The following is a 21,097-nucleotide window of genomic DNA, read 5'->3' as shown; positions in this document are numbered from 1 at the left end:
GCTGTGTTCGGCTTAGCCAGTCGATACCCATCAGCTGCCTCTGGGGTCCCACAGGCCATAAAGGCCTGATAGGACTCCTTCTTCAGCTTGACGGCAGCCCTTACTGCTGGTGTCCACCAACACGGACAGGGGTTGCCGCCACGACAGGCACCAACCACCTTACGACCACCACTCAGATTGGCTGCCTCAACAATAGAGGCACGGAACATGGTCCACTCGGACTCAATGTACTCCGCCTCCCCCGGGACATGGGAAAAGCTCTGCCAGAGGTGGGAGTTGAAACTCCTTCTGACAGGGGATTCCGCCAGACGCTCCCAACAAACCCTCACAATACGTTTGGGTCTGGTCGGACCAGCATCTTCCCCCACCATCGTAGCCTACTCACCACAAGGTGGTGATCAGTTGACAGCTCCGCCCATCTCTTTACCCGAGTGTCCAAAACATGCGGCCGCAAATCCAATGATACAACCACAAAGTCAATCATCGAACTGCGACCAAGGGTGTCCTGGTGCCAAGTGCACATATGGACACCTTTATGTTTGAACAAGGTGTTCGTTATGAACAATCCGTGACAAGCACAGAAGTCCAAGAACAAAACACCACTCGAGTTTTGATCGGAGGGGCCGTTCCTCCCAATCACACCCTTGCAGATCTCACTGTCATTGCCCACGTGAGCATTGAAGTCCCCCAGCAGAACAAGGGAGTCCCCAGCAGGAGTACTCTCCAGCACGCCCTCCAAGGAATCCAGAAAGGGTGGGTATGCTGAGCTGCTGTTGGGTGCAGACGCACAAACAACAGTCAGGACCCGTCCCCCGCACCCGAAGGCAGAGGGAGGCAACCCTCGCGTCTACTGGTGTGAACCCCTCTCACCGTGGCCAACTCCAGAGTGGAAGAGAGTCCAACCCCTCTCGAGAGAACTGGTACCAGAACCCAGGCTGTGTGTGGAGGTAAGTCCGACAAGATCCAGTTGGAACTTCTCTTCCTCGCACACCAGCTCGGGCTCCTTCCCTGCAAGAGAGGTGACATTCCACATCCCTAGAGCTAGCTTCTGTAGCCGAGGATCGGACTGCCAGGGACCCCGACTTTGGCTGCCGCACAGCTCACACTGCACCCGACCCCTTTGGCGCCTCTTGTAGAAAAAAAAAAGAATTAAACTTGTATGTTCATCCATCCAACTATCCGTCCATCCATTTTCTATTGCTTATGCCGGGTTGGGTCAAGGGGCAAGAGCTTTAGCAGGGAAGCCCAGACTTCCTCCTCCCCAGCTACTTCTTCCAGCTCTTCCTGGGGGATCCCAAGGCGTTCCTATTGGAAGGTTGAAATAACGCGATGCTTAAATGTGTCAAAGCGAACGTCTCGCGGTAACTAAACTGAGGAGCGGGCTGAGCCTTTGCTACAAACAGCATACTACATTCTTGCTTTCAAGTGTTTGAACAGATCTAACAACAGAGAGGGGCTAAAAAAAATCACAGTAAGGAATAAATTCCTTAACACCAGATGATCCCTCAGGCGGCACTGCATCAAAAAAACTGCCATCAATGTGTCAAGGATATCATCACAATGGGCTCAGGAACACTTCAAAAAAACCAATGTCAGTAAATACAGTTCAGCGCTAATCCTGCAATTTTTGTACGCTTCTAGGTTTTATGGAGACTTTTACACAAATTTGTACAGTTCAAGGTATAATGCAGAGACCACTGCACCCTTTATGGACTCGGGGAATGATACACAAATCACAGAATCCTCAGATAGACTTATTTCTGTGACACTCCACCTCCTGTTGAGGAAGTTGTGCAAGTCATTCGTTTCTGGAAATCACCTGGAACTGCTGGTTTTGGAGACCAAAAAAAAAAAAAAATTCAGATCAGCTAGCTCTATGTCTAGTCCAAGTAGTTTTGGAGGGTTTACCGAATGGTAGTCTTACTCAAGGCCTCCTAACGTCAATTCCTAAACCTAACAAAGACACGCTGTACATTGGCAACTGGAGGCCTGTTTGTTTGCTGAATAATGATTATAAAGTTATGGCTTTGATACTCTCAAGAAGAATAAAGGATGTGTTGGACACAATTATAGATGAGACGCAGTCTGGCTTTATGAAGACATATCTCCAATATCAGGCTTGTCTTAGATATCTTCAACTAGTGTGACATGGTCTTCGATGACGCATTTATCCTCTTTTTAACCTTTTACAAAGCCTTCGACACAATTGAACATGACTTTTTTTTTCTGCAACAGCGTTATAGCTTCATACACAAAAGTGAATAGCTCAATTCAAATGCAAAATGGCACGACAGATATTTTGTGTTAAGCGTGATTCTGGATACGCCAAGGCTGCCCCATTTCACTTTGTTTTTTTTGTACTCAAATTCTAGCTTCTCGTGTCTTAAATAGTGCTCTTCAAGAATTACACATCGATGATGGAGCGGTTGACGGATGACAACAATTTTTCTTAAAAATGCCACTCAGGTACCCATTGCTCTTCATGTCATAAATGAGTACGCTAAGGCTTCTGGCTTGACATTGAATGTAAGTAAATGTCAACTCTTGCCTTTTAAAGAATGTATTGAACCCATTCTTTGTTATATTAACCCTTTCATGCATCCTGTAACCTCATAACATGAAAAGGTGTCCACTGTAGCAGTGATAATTTTACAGTTTGAGCCCTGCGAATCCCAGGGACTTGCTGATCAGAAAATTATGAGTCCCATTATGAATTTAGAGAGTACCAAATTTCGAATTCTGAAATGGTCTACTTAATCAATTGCACATGATAAGGCCAAACAAAAAAGATAGTGTTTCCGGTAACATGAAATTTCAGCATAGGGTCGGTAGGTCGGACAAAGTTTTTTTTATTTTATTTTTTTATCTTTTTTTTTCCATCAAAAATTTAAACAAAATAAACATAAAACAAGAAGACATAGAACCCGCTGCTCCGTGGCCGGCGCCACTGCCACCTATTTAGTTTTCTCCCCGCTCCGGACTCGGGGGGCCGGGGCACGCGCTCAACATGAATTTCGCGAGAGATTGCACCGATGTAAACCCTCTCCACAAAAATGTAGAGGGTTGTTTGAAAAAAATGCTGACCGTAAAGATTTTTTTCGACGTGGAAATTCTCGGTCGGTCGGGTTTCCGGAAACACACTACTTTTTTTTCTACGCCTAATAACACAAACAACAACAATATACATTGATAATAGGTTTATTTCTTATGAACAAATGCTGCAAAAATTTAAATAATTCAGGCATACAAGATTATTATCGCAAAAAACTATCAAACTTTAGCTGTTTCCTCTGTGATATCTCTGCAATAAACTTTCGCAACACTTGCTTTCACCTTACACGACTTGCCAATCGTTTGCTTTCCACGTGGTGAAGGCCGATCTCACCAATCTTGTCTTGCGATAACGGAAATCTCGTCACGCGAGATTACTTAACGCGAGATCAAAACAACAATGGTGGCGATTGTCAAACTACGTTCGTTGCTGGAAAAAAAGATTTACCATAGTGTTTTTTTTTTTTGCATTTTTTTTTTTTACTGAAAAATTTCCTTGCGTCCCAAAAACGCACGTTATTTGGAACTGTGCGTCTGGCGGGAAAATTATGCGTCTAGGACGCGGGATACAGAGGTAACAAGATGGCTGCTGTAGTAACCGCTGTTCCTGAAAGGGTTAAGATCCAAACAGAAGCAACTAATTTCACCCTTGTCATTTGTAAAGATGAAAAAAAAGAGGATTGCTCGCAAATTTGCTCCCATTAATCAAGAAAACACAAACTATATTAATTCAATGGCAAGAAAGACATTTCACTTTGAAAAGGAGAGTTTTACTTTCTAAGGCGGGAAGTTTACTCGCTTGTCTAATGCAGGTCTGTCACTCCTCGGTGAATATAAAATTTGTCAGGATATCCATTGCATGCGTTTTAACTTCCTCTGGAAGAACTGCACACTTTACATCAGAGTGTCTCAATAAATAATGACTCTGGAGGTCTCAGCGTCTTAGGTTTCACTGCATTAATACAGTTAATCAATTGGGCTAAACACTTTCAAAAAAAACCTGTTTTTATTTGGAATTTTATCCCTCAGTGTATTTTGCTAAATTTGGTGGTTTAAACTTTATTTTAGGTTGCAATTACAATGTAGATAAGATTCACAGACACGTTTTATTGGCAAGGTCCCTTATTTACAAACACAAATTTTCACCCCATGAATACATCATATGGAACCCAAAGTCTTGAGTATACAACAAAAACAAAGCTTGCTGTTCCAATGCTTTTTATTCCTCGACTTTTCTAAAGTATTTCATATTGTAAAATCATCGCTTATTTGAGGCGGGTCATACTTTTGGTTTTGATCAGAATTTCATTGAGGTTCTTTAAATGCTTTATAAAAATAGTGATCGGCAGGGAGGCCACTGCTTTGCACGAATGCTCTTAAAATATATTGTCAAATCTCACACCACCTGAGGCGCTTTCACATACCCCTAGTGTGTTTATGCTATGCGCACCCCATATTTGACAACCACTGAGATATGAAACACTGGAGGACATTATCCAGCCCACCCACCCCAACTTCATTTCAGAAAGGGGGCGGTAATGCACATAACGTTGTTTGCCAACCGCCAAATGAGCTTGGAAGAAGAAGAAAAAAAAGGAAGAAGAAGAAGAAGAGGAGGAGGGAGAGGAGGAAGAAGAAGAAAAAAAATAATAATAATCAGACTGGTTGGAGCCGCACATGTTTGGAGGAACCTCGTCACTGTAAAACTGTTTGACAGCAAAGTGCTGGATGCAAAGATCCTGTTCAAAATGGCTTACCAGACATTTCAACAGGAGTATTTACAGATTCCGCTTGTGACGAGGGCATATACAACCGCATGTGTCCTAACAACAGCAGCAGTGGTAAGATAGTTACATTTGACTGTGTTGCAAGTGGTAAAATTATCTTCCCTTCCTTCGCTTTTTGCTACTACAGCTATCATATACAATACAGTATCGCTTTTCAGCTTAGTCACTCACACATGTAGCTGACGTGTGTAAGAGTGAGATACGTCACTAACCCTTGGTGCGTAACTTATGCACACCCCTAACAATGCAAAATGTTCATCCGGATGTGCTTTGTACATTAAATGGGCTAATTTGAAGTCAACCAGGTCATAAAATTTCATTGTTTTTAATTTTATAAATAGTGGATTCGTGGGTTCCGTATATTTTGATCTATTAATAATTCTGATGGCTCTTTTTTTTAGATTAAAAACAGGGAGTGTGTTTGTTTTACCGGCGTTTCCCCATATTTCCATACAGTAGGCCATATATAGTAGTAGTAATGATGAGTAGAATATGTAGAAAGATCTCTTATTCAGCACATCCTTGATTTTGTCGAGGATCCCTATGGTTTTGGATATTTTTCTTTTCACGTTATCTAGATGTGGCTTCCAACAGAGGTTTGAATCTATTACTAATCCAAGAAATTAATTTTCATACACTCTTTCTATTTCAATTGAGTTTACCATAATTACAAACAAAATTAACTTTGATTTTTCCAAGTTAAGTGACAATTTATTCCTGTCGAACCAGTTTATCAATTTGTTTAATTTATTGCCCGTAGTTATCAGGAGCTGATTCAGATTTTCTCCAGAGCAGTAGAAGGTTGTATCATCAGCAAATAGGACACATTTAAATTGTTTTGAGACACTGCAAATATCATTTTTACATAAGCTGAATAGTTTTGGACCAAGCACAGACCCTGAGGAACTCCATGAGTGATCTTCAGTTGATTAGAATTTTTTTTTTTTGAACTGCACATACTGATATCTGTTATCTAAATAACTTTTTATCCATTTATGTGCTACACCTCTCATGCCATAACTCTAATTTATTCAATAATATACTATGATCTATAGCACAGGTGTCAAAGTCAAGGCCCGGTGGCCAGATCTGGCCCACCACATCATTTTATGTGGCCCGTGTAAGCAATTCAAGCAGGTCAACATCCATGATGCTTGCTAAAGTCTGAAACAAAATTTCAAATGTTCATATATAATGTAATAATTACAATGTTTAAACAATCCATTATTCTTGACTACTGATGTCAAAACAAGTTAGCCATCTATTTATTGCTCACTGTGTATGTAATATGTGGTTGGTGGTTTCACAAAATTCACAGTCATAACGGCCCTCCAAGGGAAACCGTAACTACAATGTGGCACGTGACAAAAATTAGTTTGACACCCCTGATCTATAGTATCAAAATGAATTCCCTATTGTCTATGTTAGTTGCTATTGCTTCCACAAACTCCATTACTGTTATTGAGGTGGTCCGTTTTTCTCTGAAGCCATATTGATTTTCACCTAATAGCATATGTTTCTGTATAAAGTTGTCAAGTCTGCATGAAAATAGTTTTTCTAATATTTTTGAGAATTGTGGTAAGAGTGATATTGGTATATAATTTGTAAACAAATGGACTAAAACCCATGCATTAAAATTTCGACGACGATATTACATTAACGATCAATTCATAACAACGTAATTTCCACTACCCGGAACCCGGAAGCCATACAGAAGCACGCAGTGGCGCAAACACAAGCAAGTCCCGCTCGATACTACGGAATAACTCTGCCCGCGCCGCTATTTACTCTCATTGGATACAAAATGGCGATATGTAAGTGACTCTATTAGCATGAGTTTTACTGGAATAGTGAACAATTTTTATTTCGTTCACAGCTGCGAGTTTCCTGAACACAACATGCTCATAGCTGCTCTACCATTGGCTTACCGAGCATCATCCTGGCATCCCATTGGCCAAGAGGGACGGACCTCAATATCTATGTGTGTAGATACTGTAGTTAGATCCGTGGAAGATACGAGTGGAATGCATCCGATTAGCTGCCCAGAGTAAATTGCTTGTGGCTCGACGGACAGTCGAATAAACGAACGTTTACTGGAATGCTTTACTTGTTATCATGCTAAAAACCTTACGCTAACTGGAGCGCTAATTAAAGAGAAGGCGAGTTCCATCGCGCTAACTATGGCCAGCGAGGACTTCGAAGCGTCCCGTGGCTGGCTTTAAAAGTTCATTGGATGACGTCAGCTGAGCAACGCTGTCTTGGGTGCCGATCGAGTGGAGGTCGAGTTAGAGACAGTGAGAAAGTGGAAAGAAAAGCCACCGAGTCTGTTACTCGTCTCATTTTAGAGCAAATAGTCCTAAATGTATTTCCTGTATTTTGTTCATATACCTGTGCAGTATACTGTACTTTTGTGTTATAAACAGTGTTAGGAGCAGATATTTTTGCATTTCATTGCTTGTGTTGGTTGTTACACGTACAGTATTTTGTTCACGTACTTGCATGTTCATAAAGGACATGTACCATGCTCATTTCACACATAAGGAAATTCTTTTATAAGGAAGAATTGAACAGTGCAAATATGATTCCTTACTCGAGAATATTTACTGTATTGGACGCACTGGATTATCAGGCACAATCGACAATGCATCCACTAGAATCTAGTGGAGCGTAGCTCCATCTAGTGACTAGATGAAGCTACGCTCCTTCCGTTCAACTCGAGAGGCGTTCATGACCGCCTCCGAAAAACAAAAATTAACAATTACTTCAATGAAACGATGAAAATTGAAAATACTGCATCAAAACAGAAAATCAAGCGAGGAAATCACAAAATAAATTCTATGCCTCTCGTGTCAAACGCAAGAAGAGAAGGCACGGAGACGGACAAAGACGTACATGTATTTGTTGAGACTGTGAAAACCATTAATAGAGTGTGTGTTTTAAAAAAACAACACCACGGCTCTCCTTTTTTCGGAGCTGTAACAAAAGCAGCAACACAGTTCACTGAACCAACAGCAAGTTATAACATTGTAAGCATGTCTCCAGCAAGGAGCCATCTTGGGGTCGTCATATTACCGTAATGACCATACACAAGGCGCACCGGATTTGAAGGCGCGCTATGAGCTTTTAAGAAAATGGAAGACTTTTCGGTGCGCGTTATAGTGCAGAAAATACGTTACTCATTACATTCATTAGCTATTTCTGCAGTTTTCTCAATAATATTATTTTTGTCTATTACTAAAGTACTCTGGATAATCTACTTTTTTAGGACTATTTCTGATTACGTGATTTACCGTATTGGCCCGAATATAAGACGGCCCTGATTATAAAACGACCCCCTCTTTTTCAAGACTCAAGTTTGAAAAAAGACTTTTTGAACACCAAATTAATTTTATACAGAAAATAATTACAGTACATCTGAAACAAATGATTATCACAATATATTTGAGAGAAAAAGCGTGTTATTTTTCCACATTCAAATCTTAATATCTGAACATTTAAATATGTAAACTAAAGTGCAATCACATTCGTCAATGAATGGCTTCTGGTTTTTGAAATGTAAATTACATCATAACTACTCCTCAGCTGCCGGTTAACCTGGCCGATCTTCTTTTCCTTCTTACCACTGTTTTTTATTTTTCTTCTTCGTGCCACCGCTATTTTTATTTTTATTCTTCGTGACAGGGGTTCACTTTGGCCTGGGGGAGTCAAGTTCAGCATTCACTTCAATGATATCTGGCACCATCTAGCGTCGTGAATGGGTATAATGACCCCGAATATAAGACGATCCCCACTTTTTCAGTCTTATTTCAATGCAAAAAAACAGCGTCTTATATTCGGGCCAATACGGTAGTATTTTCTATATTTCCAGTTTGTTGCTTTTATTCTGCTCTAATAATGCATGGTAACGATCTCGCTTACTAGTTCTTATAATATTTACAAATTTATTTTTATAGGTCTTATACTTTATTTCAGCATCTTTAGTTCTCAATTTTATAAACAATTTATAGAAATAGTTTTTCTTTTTACGTGCATTTTCTATACCTTTGGTTATACATGGCTTACTTAGGTCTTTGTACTTTCTGGAGACTTTAGTTAATGGAAAATGTTGAGATTATGGTAGACTGAAATGCATCATATGCAGTACAGTAAATATTCCCATCCCCGGAATTCTATGAAAAGGAATATCCTTCACCCGTAATAAAAACCTATGCATTAACATTTTAACTACGATATTACGTGTTACCGGAACTTACGTAAGCGGAAATTCCACGAGCCATAACCCGGATGGAGGTGTAATGCCGCGGGAGCTTAAATACACACAACGCCCACCCGATGCGACGGAAAAGACACGACGCTGGGACACGTTTTGACTTCGCGTTTTTCGATCATCAGATTTGAAATAACAACGTGTAAGTGAGTTTTTATTGGCGTGCATTTTACTGTAATTGTGAATGATTTTAACTTTATTCACTTACTTCCTGTAGAACGCGGCACTAGCTTAAAAGCAGCACCCACTCGACACGACCGAAGAAACGTGTTCGCTTTGCCGTTTTCATTCATCAGATTCGAAACGAAGACGTGTAAGTGACTTTTTATTGGCGTGCGTTTTACTGTAATTGCGAAAGATTTTAACTTTATTCACTTACGTCGTGTAGATCATGGCATCGAAACGTAGAAGAACTGTAATGACTGGAGCGGAGCGAGTGAAATGCATCCGTTTGAGCGAGGCTGGACACAAAGTTGAAAACATCCAGCAGACACTTGGAGTCAGAAAGACGCAAATCTACGAAACTTTAAAAAACAAGGCATCGATTCAACTCCTGATGACAAGCCACCATCCAGCAAGGAAGCAATGCAAATGGCAACAAAAATCCTTCAGTATGCACAAGAATTACCAGACATCGGTGATCAACGGGACAGTTACTTGCAACTACCAAGAAAACTGTATGACACGCAGGCAAACATTGTCGTAAACCAAAGAATGCATCCAACAAAACAATTCAAAATAGAAACCTTTTTTTCCCAAGACAGAAAAAAAATAAACATTAAAATACTGTATGTATTTTACTGTTGTGATTTTTTTTGGATACACCTGTATTGCAGTTTTTGTTATATAAACAGTTTTGGGACAGTATATTTTTGTATTTTATTGATTGTGTTGTTACACGTGCATTTTGTCAACATACTTGCAGGTTCATAAAGGACATGTACCATGCTCATTTCCCAAATGAGGAATTGTTATCAGGACAAATTGGACAGCGCAAACACGAGTCCGTACTAGAGAATATTTACTGTATTTGGGTCTTCGTTTGAGTAGACCTTGGACCAGTTTTGCTTTTCTAGGTCAAGTTTAAAAGCAGTGATGAGCATTGTGTTCTTAGTCTTATTTCTGATATGTGAGCTGTTAATGTAGATTTTCTATCAAAATAATTATGATAACTATGAATTATAATTATTACTTAGGGCGGCCCGCTGGTCGACTGGTTAGCGCGTCCACCTCACAGTGCAGAGGTCATGGGTTCGATCCCGGCTCCGGCCTCCTGTGTGGAGTTTGCATGTTCTCCCCGGGCCTGCGTGGGTTTTCTCCGGGTACTCCGATTTCCTCCCACATTCCAAAAACATGCGTGGCAGGTGGATTGAACACTCCAAATTGTCCCTAGGTGCGAGTGTGAGTGCGGATGGTTGTTTGTCCCCGTGCCCCGCGATTGGCTGGCAACCGGTTCAGGGTGTCCCCTGCCTACTGCCCGAAGACAGCTGGGATAGGCTCCAGGGCCCCCCCCCCTGCCCCCCAACACTTGTGAGGATAAAGCGGTTCAGAAAATGGATGGATGGATGGATGGATTATTACTTATATCAGTCATGAGAAGTCCACTTTCGATTTTATGGTCAACCTTATTTTTAAATGTTATCTATTAATGTAGCCATATTAACTGTTATTCTACCACATTTCAGGATTACTGGGAAAAGACTGTTGCTATACATCGTATTTATAAAGTCAGTTGTTTTTTTTAATGTCCATTTGGGTTTAATAAGTCAATGTTAAAGTCACCATGCATTATTCACGTTTTCTTATCAGTGGAGCAACTTCGCATATCTGTTAGTTTTTTTATTGAATGTGTCAACACATGATCCTGTTGTCCTATAGATGCAACTTTTGATGACATTTGATGCCTTTTTAAGATGTATTTCAATAGTTAGACATTCCACTGGGTTCTCTATTGTGTTTGTCAATCTCTCGATTTTACTGCATTTTAGAGCTTTGCCTACAAATATTGCAACCCCCCCTCCTTTTTTGTTTTCCCTATTCTTTACAAACATTCCATATCCTTCCATTTTCATGTCACTTGTTTTTTCATTGTCAAGCCAAGTTTCTGATATGGCAATTATTTTAAATTTATTGAATTTAGTCAAGTATTCTTTGAGTTTTATGATGTTTTTATAGAGACTTCTACTGTTTAAGTGTATCACTGTAAGTGCATTTTCCAGTTCTACATTTGTGTTGAATTGTTCGTACATGTAATACTCAGTTTGTAATGCTTTCCTCTATGTAACAAGCGTGTCGGCACAACATCAGTCAGTCAACCGTAGCTCTCATTGAAGTGACACAACATTCACAAATTTTGAAACTCGGTGCATACATAAGGCGCCTCGGCATTATTTGGCGGCCCGTCCATTTTGGAGAAAATGTCAGACTTTTAAGAGCGCCTTGTGGTCGTGAAAATACAGTAACCAGTTTTCAACTGTGGTTTGTCTATCTGAATACTGGGTGACACTCACGTAAAGTTGTACTTGATTGGAATAGGTGGAAGAATTCTGACGTGATGTCATGTCATAGTGCTCCGCTACAAGAGTTCAGCATCGTTTCAATTTGGACAATTCCATTTCCAAGTGCGGTTCTGATTCTGATTAACAAAAAAATATACTGGTATTTTTTTTAACAAAGCTCATGAACTTCTCTCCTTTCATGAACTTTTTACTGTTTGTGAAATTTAGTATGAGTTACTCAAAGGGCCATTTTCACCCAGTATTTTCATTTTTCATGAGAGCTTCATTTTTGAGAACCTCAAGAAAATACAAAAATGTGGCAGTGACATAAAGCATGCAAGTGAAAACCCGTTAATGTGCAACCTATGAGCCCCTAAGGTGACGTGGAAGAAAAAAAAAATGTACTCTACAAAAAAACGCGTTCGCTCACAAGGTTTTTGTTACCTCACAAAAAATGCGAGATAACGCAGTGTTTTTTTTTTTTGTTGTTTTTTGAGGAGTTTGTTGCAAGGGAGCTCTTTTCTTTTTCAATGTATGTCCATGTACTTCCGGGTAACCCAGCCGCTGGGGGGCAGTGCCCTCCCCTGGGGGTGCACTGTTCCCCAGTGCCGGTCCCAAGCCCGGAGAATTGGGGAGGGTTGCGTCAGGAATGGCATCCGGCGTGAAACTTTTGCCAAGACGACCATGCGAGTTGGTAGGACGGTTTACAGGGGCGGATGGAAATTACTGACTCGCTGTGGCGACCCCTGAATAGGGACGTGCCGAAAGGAGAAGAAGAAGAAGTCCATGTACTTCCGGGTCAGTTTAGCTACTGCCTCTGAGAGATGACAGTACGTCAGAGACAGCTAGAATCATGGAGGATGACTTGGAACTCTTCCGATGTCTTGCTTATTTGGAAACTCTGCTTAATGTCATGGAACATGTATCTAATCGAAGCAGTCAATACAACCATATGCTGTATGTCTTTATTGGGGCTATACACAAATCGGTGGTGACTGGAATTGAGTAGCAAATTGGCTGTTAAAAACAAACGCTGAATGAATATTTCCAGATTTGAGTCATAACACACACACGTCTAACATCTATGTGTGATGCGCGCTAGCCAACCGTTGTATGACAGATGGACTCACAATTAGGCCAAAAGGATAAGTACCGGTACTTCAGAAAATGGATGATTGTTTGGGAGAACACCCTGGGTTCTGCCGTTTGACAGTGTACAATAGGGAACCTGGTGGTTAAAATAAGTCACCTAAACTATGCAGTGTTGCTGTTGAGTTGATCAAGATTTTACCTGTCAAGCATATTAATTCATGTGTCTTAACAGATGAAGTTTATATCTTCTTTGATGACTTGTTTGTTTTTTCCTTCCAGCAACTAGAGCTCATCACACCTTTTCAACTATACTTCAATCCAGATTTGATCCTAAGGAATTACCAAGTGAGTAATCGAACTTGATCATAATCACACTTCTTCTTCGTTTAATTTCTTGGCAACATAAAATGCCAAACCAATCACAAATGTCAGTGCCTGTATTTCATCAGAATATTGAAATGTGACATTTATTTACTTAACTGAGGGGGGATGTTTACTTCCACCGTTTTGAAAATGGAAAAGAATTGGAATGTAATATTTGTCAAAATGTTGGCGAATAATTGTTTCAGTACCGGTATCGTTGATACATTATGCAGGTGTCGTAAAACAACACTAATCCATCCATCCATCCATCTTCTACCGCTTGTCCGGGGTCGGGTCACGGAGACAACAGCTTTAGCAGGGAAGCCCAGCCACTTCTTCCAGCTCTTCCCAAGGGATCCTGAGGCGTTCCCAGGCCAGCTGGGCGACATAGTCTCTCCAGCGTGTCCTGGGTTGTCCCCGGGGTCTCCTGCCTGTGGGACATGCCTGTAACACCTCACCAGGGAGGCGTTCAGGAGGGATCCTAAGGCCAAACAAAAAAGATAGTGTGTTTCCGGTAACAAGAAATTTCAGCATAGGGTCGGTAGGTCCGACAAAGTTTTTTTTTTTTTAATCTTTTTTTTTTTTCCTCCCCCATCAAAAATTTAAACAAAATAACCATAAAACATAAAACAAGAAAACGTTGAACCCGCCGCTCCGCCGCCGCCCCCGCCGCTGCCTATTTAAGTTTTCTCCCCGCTCCGGACTCAGGGGGCCGGGGCGCGCCGCCGCCTCCGCCGTCCTCCTCCGCCGTCCTCCTCTGCCGTCCTCCTCCGCCGTCCTCCTCCGCCCTCGATTTTTACTCGGCCCGTGGTGTTCATCAAATAGTTCGCTTTATTTTTTCGATACATCAATGGATGCTATTTTCTTAACATTACGGTGCGAGCACGCGACTGTAACACAGAAAACGCGGTTAAACTGTCATCGGAGATCGCGGCCGCCGCCATGTTTCAATGTTGTTGACAGACGACAGGGCAAACGACGCACGCGCTCAACGTGACTATCGCGAGAGTTTGCACTGATGTAAACCCTCTACACAAAAATGTAGAGGGTTGTTTGAAAAAAATGCCGACCGTAAAGTTTTTTTTCGACGTAGAAATTCTCGGTTGGTCGGGTTACCGGAAACACACTACTTTTTTTCTATGCCTAATCAGATGCCCGAGCCACCTCATCTGGCTCCTCTCGATGTGGGGGAGAAGCAGCTCGACTCTGAGCCCCTCCCGGATGACTGAGCTTCTCACCTTATCTCTAAGGGAGAGCCTGACACCCTGCGGAAAAAACTCATTTCGGCCGCTTGGATCCGGGATCTCGTTCTCTCGGACACGACCCATAACTCGTGACCATAGATGAGGGTTGGAATGTAGATCGACCAGTAAATTGAGAGCATCGCCCTTTGGCTCAGCTCCTTCTTTACCACGACAGACCGATACAAAGTCCGCATCACAGCAGACGCTGCACCGATCCGCCTGTCGATCTTCCGCTCCCTCCTGCCCTCACTCGTGAACATGACCCCAAGATACTTAAACTCCTCCACTTGGGGCAAGATCTCATCCCCGACCCGGAGGGGGCACTCCAGCCTTTTCCAACTGAGGACCATTGTTTCAGATATGGAGGTGCTGATTTTCATCCCAACCGCTTCACACTCGGCTGCGAAATGCTCCAGACTCTGCTTCTTCCAAGGAAGGCATGTTGGTAGAGTTGAGGAGGTCTTCGAAGTACTCTGCCCACCGATTTACAACGTCTCGAGTCGAAGTCAGCAGTGCCCCATCCCCACTATACACAGTGTTAATGGTGCACTGCTTCCCCCTCCTGAAACGTCGGATGGTGGACCAGAATTTCCTCGAAGCCGTGCTGAAGTCGGCTTCCATGGCCTCACTGAACTCTTTCCACGCCCGAGTTTTTGCCTCGACGACCACCGAGGCTGTGTTCGGCTGAGCCAGTCGATACTCATCAGCTGCCTCTGGGGTCCCACAGGCCATAAAGGCCCGATAGGACTCCTTCAGCTTGACGGCATCCTTTACTGCTGGTGTCCACCAGCGAGTACGAGGTTGCCGCCACGACAGGCACCAACCACCTTACGGCCACAACATAGATTGTCCGCCTCAACAATAGAGGCACGGAACATGGTCCACTCTGACTCAATGTCCCCCGCCTCCCCCGGAGACATGGGAAAAGCTCTGTCGGAGGTGGGAGTTGAAACTACTTCTGACAGGGGATTCCGCCAGACGCTCCCAACAATTCCTCACAATACGTTTGGGTCTGCCAGGTCGGACCGGCATCTTCCCCCACCATCGGAGCCCACTCACCACCAGGTGGTGATCAGTTGACAGCTCCGCCCCTCTCTTCACCCGAGTGTCCAAAACATGCGGCCCCAAATCCGATGATACAACCACAGAGTCAATCATCGAACTGCAGCCAAGGGTTTCCTGGTGCCAAGTGCACATACGGACGCCCTTGTGTTTGAACAAGGTGTTCGTTATGGACAATCCATGACGAGCACAGAAGTGCAATAACAAAACACCACTCGAGTTCTGATCGGGGGGGGGGGGGTTCCTCCCAATCACGCCCTTCCAGGTCTCACTGTCATTGCCCACGTGAGCATTGAAGTCCCCCAGCAGGAGTACTCTCCAGCACACCCTCCAAGGATTCCAAAAAGGGCGAGTACGCTGAGCTGCTGTTGGGTGCTTATACGCAAACAACAGTCAGGACCCATCCCCCCCGACCCGAAGGCAGAGGGAGGCAACCCTCTCGTCTACCGGTGTGAACCCCAATGTATGCCCAGACCTGCTCTGAGCCTCTCACCGTGGGCAACTCCAGAGTGGAAGTGTGTCCAACCCCTCACGAGAGAACTGGTACCAGAACCCAGGCTGTGTGTGTAGGCAAGTTCGACTATATCCAGTCAGAACTTCTCTACCTCGCACACCAGCTCGGGCTCCTTCCCTGCAAGAGAGGTGACATTCCATGTCCCTCGAGCAAGCTTCTGTAGCTGAGGATCGGACCGCCAGGGTCCCCGCCTTTGGCTGCCGCCCAGCTCACACTGCACCTGACCCCTTTGGCCCCTCCCATGGGTGGTAAGCCTATGAGAAGGGCGACCCACGTTGCCTCTTCGGGCTGAGCCCGGCCGGGCCCCATGGGTGTAGGCACGGCCACCAGGCGCTCGCCAACAAGTCCCACCTCTACGCCTGGCTCCATACGACCGCGTCCGGGCAAGGGAAATTTAAGTCCATTTGTTTTGCTCATCATAAGGGATCTCTCTGATGGAAAACTGATTGTTGAACATCAGATTGATGTGATCGAATTAGACAGGAGAAACCTATTTAAAAAAATCTTCACTTGAGAAAATGTACAAAATGTATGCAATGTGTTGTTTGTGGTGTGTAACCTCTCCCTTCTCTTTTCTTATTTGTAGGTATGGCGACTAATAACAAACTTCCTATTTTTTGGTCCAGTTGGCTTCAATTTTCTGTTCAATATGATATTTTTGTATCCTTTTCAGTTTTCAGTGTCAGATCCGTAATACATTCATCCGTTTTCTGAAACGTTCATAATCACTATGTCGCGGCCATGTTGAAGCCTTTTCCAGCTGTCATTATGCAAGAGGTACACCCTGAACTGATCCCCAGTCAGTCATCCATAATTAGGCATCAATAATTGAGAACCGAGTGGTACCGGGACTAAAATTACGGCTCTTCCACAATCATTCAGATTGCTAAATTTTTAATGCCTTGTTCACCAAGAACGACCAATAGGAAATGTATGTGTGCGGAGCCCCATCCCTGCCACCAGAGCTGTGGCGCTGGGGCGTGGAAGCCCAGTGCGCAGCGAAGGTTCGTCGGTGGCGTTGCGCGTCTGTGGGGCCGTTCCCCGCCGGAAGCCGCCGGGCAAGGACAAAGAATGACTGATGATAAATGTGTGCGCAACAATACACGCTTCGATTTTTATAAGCGGGAAGTGTGTGCAAGCAGAACGCTTGCACACAATAGTTGCAGACACTATTCAGTGGGGATCAAAAGTGAAAAGTAACAAGTGTTCTCCTCGGTGCAATATGTGCTCTAAAATAATATCGTGTAATTCAAATATGATAAAACACTTTTGGATTCATGGAATAAAGTTGATTGCGTCTGCCGCATCTTCGACCAAAATGCTGAAAACAGACCAAAACAGATTAACTCAATGCAAAACCAACACTAAATGATTGAAAGGGGGGGAAAATACAAATAAGAGAAAATTAGCAAAACTACCATAACCAGCTGCCAACTCACAAGTTCCTCCTTTCTAGATGTACTTTAGATCCACAGTGTGACGGCAAGCCATAATTGTCACCCTCATATATTTTTATATGCATTTCTTGAGATCTTTAAGAAATGTTGTCCCCTTCCTCAACAATTTATTTTTAGATACAGATACTGTCGTATGCTGGAGGAGGGCTCCTTCAGGGGTCGAACAGGTGACTTTGTTTTCATGTTCCTCTTTGGCGGACTTCTGATGACTGTATCCTTTTCACTGAGGTTTGGGCGGGTCAATTCAGTTTATTTTACAAATGACAATGTGGTTATTTCATTTTTGCTCTTTATTCTAACAGTCTATGACTTTCAAAACAAAACCAAATAATTGTGTATTACTAAAATAAAAATAAAAAATGGCTCATATAACTTTTGGAATTAACGGACATGTAAATAATATACAAGTTCCTTTTGAACAGAGCACAAAGGTTGCATTTAATGGTGGGTTGTCTCATGAACGCTGATTACTTGAATCTAAACCCTCGAACACAGTTAATTTTACTTTTTTTTTTTTTTTTTTTTTAATTCTCCAGTAAATCCATGTTCTGTAGTGCTTGTCCTCAAAAGGGTTGTGTGCAAGTTGGAGCTGAGATGGAGGCGACCCTTGGGGTAGTGTCTTCTCACGCTCCCAGGACTAAGCCTTCTTAAAATGGCTTCAAAGCCAATTTTAAGTGCCATCTCATCGTTAACATCTGTGAAGTCGAGCTCCAACAAGTTATACATAACAGCAACCACAGTGATCCCTCACTTATCGTGGTTAATGGGGACCGGGACCCAGCCGCGATAAGTGAAAAACCATGAAGGAGAGTTTGCTCCCCCCCTAGGAATTTTTGTGGAAGTGTATGTGGATACCAGCATGTTTAAGATGTGTAAACAGTGATTATACTTTACATATTTTGAGACAAAGACTACAACAGTACACCTATTAAATCTTTAATTATAAAACCTTATACAGTAATTAACAGCATTGCCTTCTGAGAGAGGCGAAGAGACTTGTGTTAGTGGTGTGGAAGGCGACTCTCACTTCACACTCTGACGGTGTAGCCGCCGTTAGCCTCCAGCTAGCTCCTGGCCAGCTATCCCCGCGCAGCCGATGTGTTTATGATAAGACAATTAACTCATTCAATCCCAGCCATTTTCACTGGAGCAACCCCCTCAATCCCAGCATTTTACTGTATTTTGACTGATCTTGCAAGGCCCACAGAATATTTGGTTCAAATGCTACATAAACATGGAGCCTACCAAAATAAAGTTTTGGACTGTCTTCTTTCAGCAGAAAACTAAATTTTCTTTTTCCATTCCTCAGCAATCGGCATTACAAAATGGCTAAGTTTCATGAAAATGGCGATTTCTCGGCAAAAAATGGAGAAAAAGAGACGTGTTCTGCTTCACGGACATCCGTGTCACAGGCAGCGATGAACCCCAGTGTCCATGCAGCTGTAGTGGGGTGAATGCTAATTCTGTCCAGGCAAAGTTGCAGCTCGGCAGCGCAGTCTGAATAGGTGTCTATTTTGGACAAACGGGTCCTCGACAAGCCTCGTTTGGCATGGCAAAATTTCCGCGTAGCAATGTCGCATGCGTTCACTAGGTGGCCTCTTCAAGAGTGTCAATGTCAGATAGCGAACTGCACACCAATCCCCGCAGGTTGCCTTGGTGACATTTCAAAGTTGGACTTCGAAAAATCTAACACGCCCGCATGAAACCTACGTGCAGCGATGAGAATTTTAGAACTGCCGAGTTTTTTTGGACCAAAATTATTATTGTCAAGATAAGCGTATCTGTTGAGAAATTTTCTGGGGGAGTGGGGAGGGAGGGGACTCTTGGCAATGTGAGCTGGGCGGCAGCCAAAGGCGGGGGTGGTCCAATCCTCGACGGCAGAAGCTAGCCCTAGGGACATGGAATGTTACCTTTTCTTGCAGGGAAGCAGCCCAACCAAGCTGGGATGTGAGGCAGCGAAGTTCCAACTTGACATTGTTAGACTTGCCTCCACACCCAGCCTAGGCTCTGAAACCAGTTCTCTCGAGAGGGTTTGGTCTCTTTTCCACTCTGGAGTTGCCCACAGTGAGAGGTGTCGAGCACAAGTGTGGGCATATTCGTTAACCCCCCCTCCCAACCCCCACCCACCTCAGTGCCTGTACATTGGGGACGAGAGTGGAGCCTCCCTGCGCTTTCGGGTAGGGGGACGGGTCCTGACTGTTGTTTGTTCCTATGCACCAAACAGCAACTCAGAGTACCCACCCTTTTCAGAGTCCTTGGAGGGTGTGCTGGAGAGCGCTCCTTTGGGGGACTCAGTCATTTTTCCGGGGGACTTCAGTGCTCACGTGGGCAATGACAGTGAGACCTGAAAGGGCGTGATTGCGAGCTGGCAACCGATCACCACCTGGTAGGAGTTGGCTCCGATGGTGGGGGAAAATGCCACTCCGACCTGACAGACCCAAAAATATTGTGACGGTTGCCTGGGAACGCCTCTCAGAATCTGCTGTCAGAATCACCTGCTTATTCACAGCTACATAATGCTGCTTTTTAGATACATTTGTTCTGAAACTGTGACGATTTACCCCAAAAAAATAACTACAGGCTTAACTTTGACAAGATGAAATGAATTTGGGAGGTTCAATACTCTTCATTGCTTTTATAACACATTGTATATCAACAAAATGTAGTTGTTCAAATCTATAATAATAATATTTGGTACAAAAATTTTAGGTATTAAATAGTTCCATGTTTTGGAACCTGCTGAATGCAGTGTTTAACCATGGTTCAAAACAAATCTTTTTTTTCAGGTTCTTTAACATGATTTCAGATATTTGGAACTTTTGTGAGTTTGGTGTTCTTGGGCCAAGCGTTCACAATAATGTTGGTGTACATATGGAGTCGAAGAAATCCAAATGTTCGGATGAATTTCTTTGGCCTTTTGAATTTCCAGGCACCCTTTCTGCCTTGGGTGCTGATGGGATTTTCACTTCTGCTGGGAAATTCCATCATCATAGATCTTTTAGGTATTTATCACAACTTCTGCAATATACTGTGTGGTGAATGATATCTCTTCACATTGTTGAAATGTCTTTTGCCTTTCTAAGGTATCGCTGTCGGTCATGTATACTTCTTCTTGGAAGACGTCTTCCCCAACCTGCCAGGTGGTGGAAGATGGCTGAAGACTCCATCAATAATGTGAGCTGCTAAAATCTTTTGCCATTTAAAACACCAGAAATTGAGTTCTCTCAAAAGATGCTAGTCTGCTTTGTGACTACTTTTAAGGTCCCTTTGAGCAAAGCACCCGAACCCCTCCAGCCTCAGTTTGAGAGAGAGAGAGAGAGAGACAGACAGAGAGAGAGAGACAGAGACAGAGACAGAGAGAGATAAAATATCGCACAATAGATGTCGCACACTGTTTGTTGTGTGTTTTTTTTTTTTCCATGAAATCTAAACTCAGGTATTCACTGACAGACTCACCTATCGTGAGTGGTTTTTTTCTTTTTTTTTTTTTTTTTTTACAGGCTGCAAAGACGACAAATGCTGTTTTCTTATGCATTGCTGATGCCTAAATTTTATTTTTTTAATCTATCTATATAAATCATATCAGCCATTTATTTTTCAAAGTATGTTGTAATATGAGGTTGAAATCATATACAAACATTAATACAGGTTTTATATATATATATATATATATAAAATCAAAGCCCCACCTCAGCACGGTTGCATTCTATATATCGAAACGTATATTGGTATTGTCAAATATAACGGCGGCAAAGTAGTGAG

At 42.9% G+C, this 21,097-nt stretch overlaps 1 protein-coding gene across 1 annotated transcript in view; it reads left to right on the top strand.

Moving 5' to 3' along the window:
• The first annotated feature begins 4,629 nt into the window (after positions 1-4,629).
• Positions 4,630-21,097, top strand: part of derl2 (derlin 2) — a 21,691-nt gene continuing 5,223 nt past the window's right edge. Inside the window, exons 1-6 of the mRNA XM_019862959.1 lie at positions 4,630-4,892; positions 12,975-13,040; positions 16,465-16,538; positions 17,453-17,546; positions 20,142-20,337; positions 20,419-20,509. Of these exons, the coding sequence (XP_019718518.1) occupies positions 4,800-4,892; positions 12,975-13,040; positions 16,465-16,538; positions 17,453-17,546; positions 20,142-20,337; positions 20,419-20,509 (614 nt within the window). The 5' untranslated portion in view covers positions 4,630-4,799. The remainder of the gene's footprint in view (positions 4,893-12,974; positions 13,041-16,464; positions 16,539-17,452; positions 17,547-20,141; positions 20,338-20,418; positions 20,510-21,097) is intronic.

The sequence above is a fragment of the Hippocampus comes genome, unplaced genomic scaffold (assembly GCF_001891065.2).
Source record: "Hippocampus comes isolate QL1 unplaced genomic scaffold, H_comes_QL1_v1.1 scaffold223, whole genome shotgun sequence".
Taxonomy (NCBI): Eukaryota; Metazoa; Chordata; class Actinopteri; order Syngnathiformes; family Syngnathidae; genus Hippocampus; species Hippocampus comes.
This window is presented reverse-complemented; position numbering and strand designations above follow the sequence as displayed.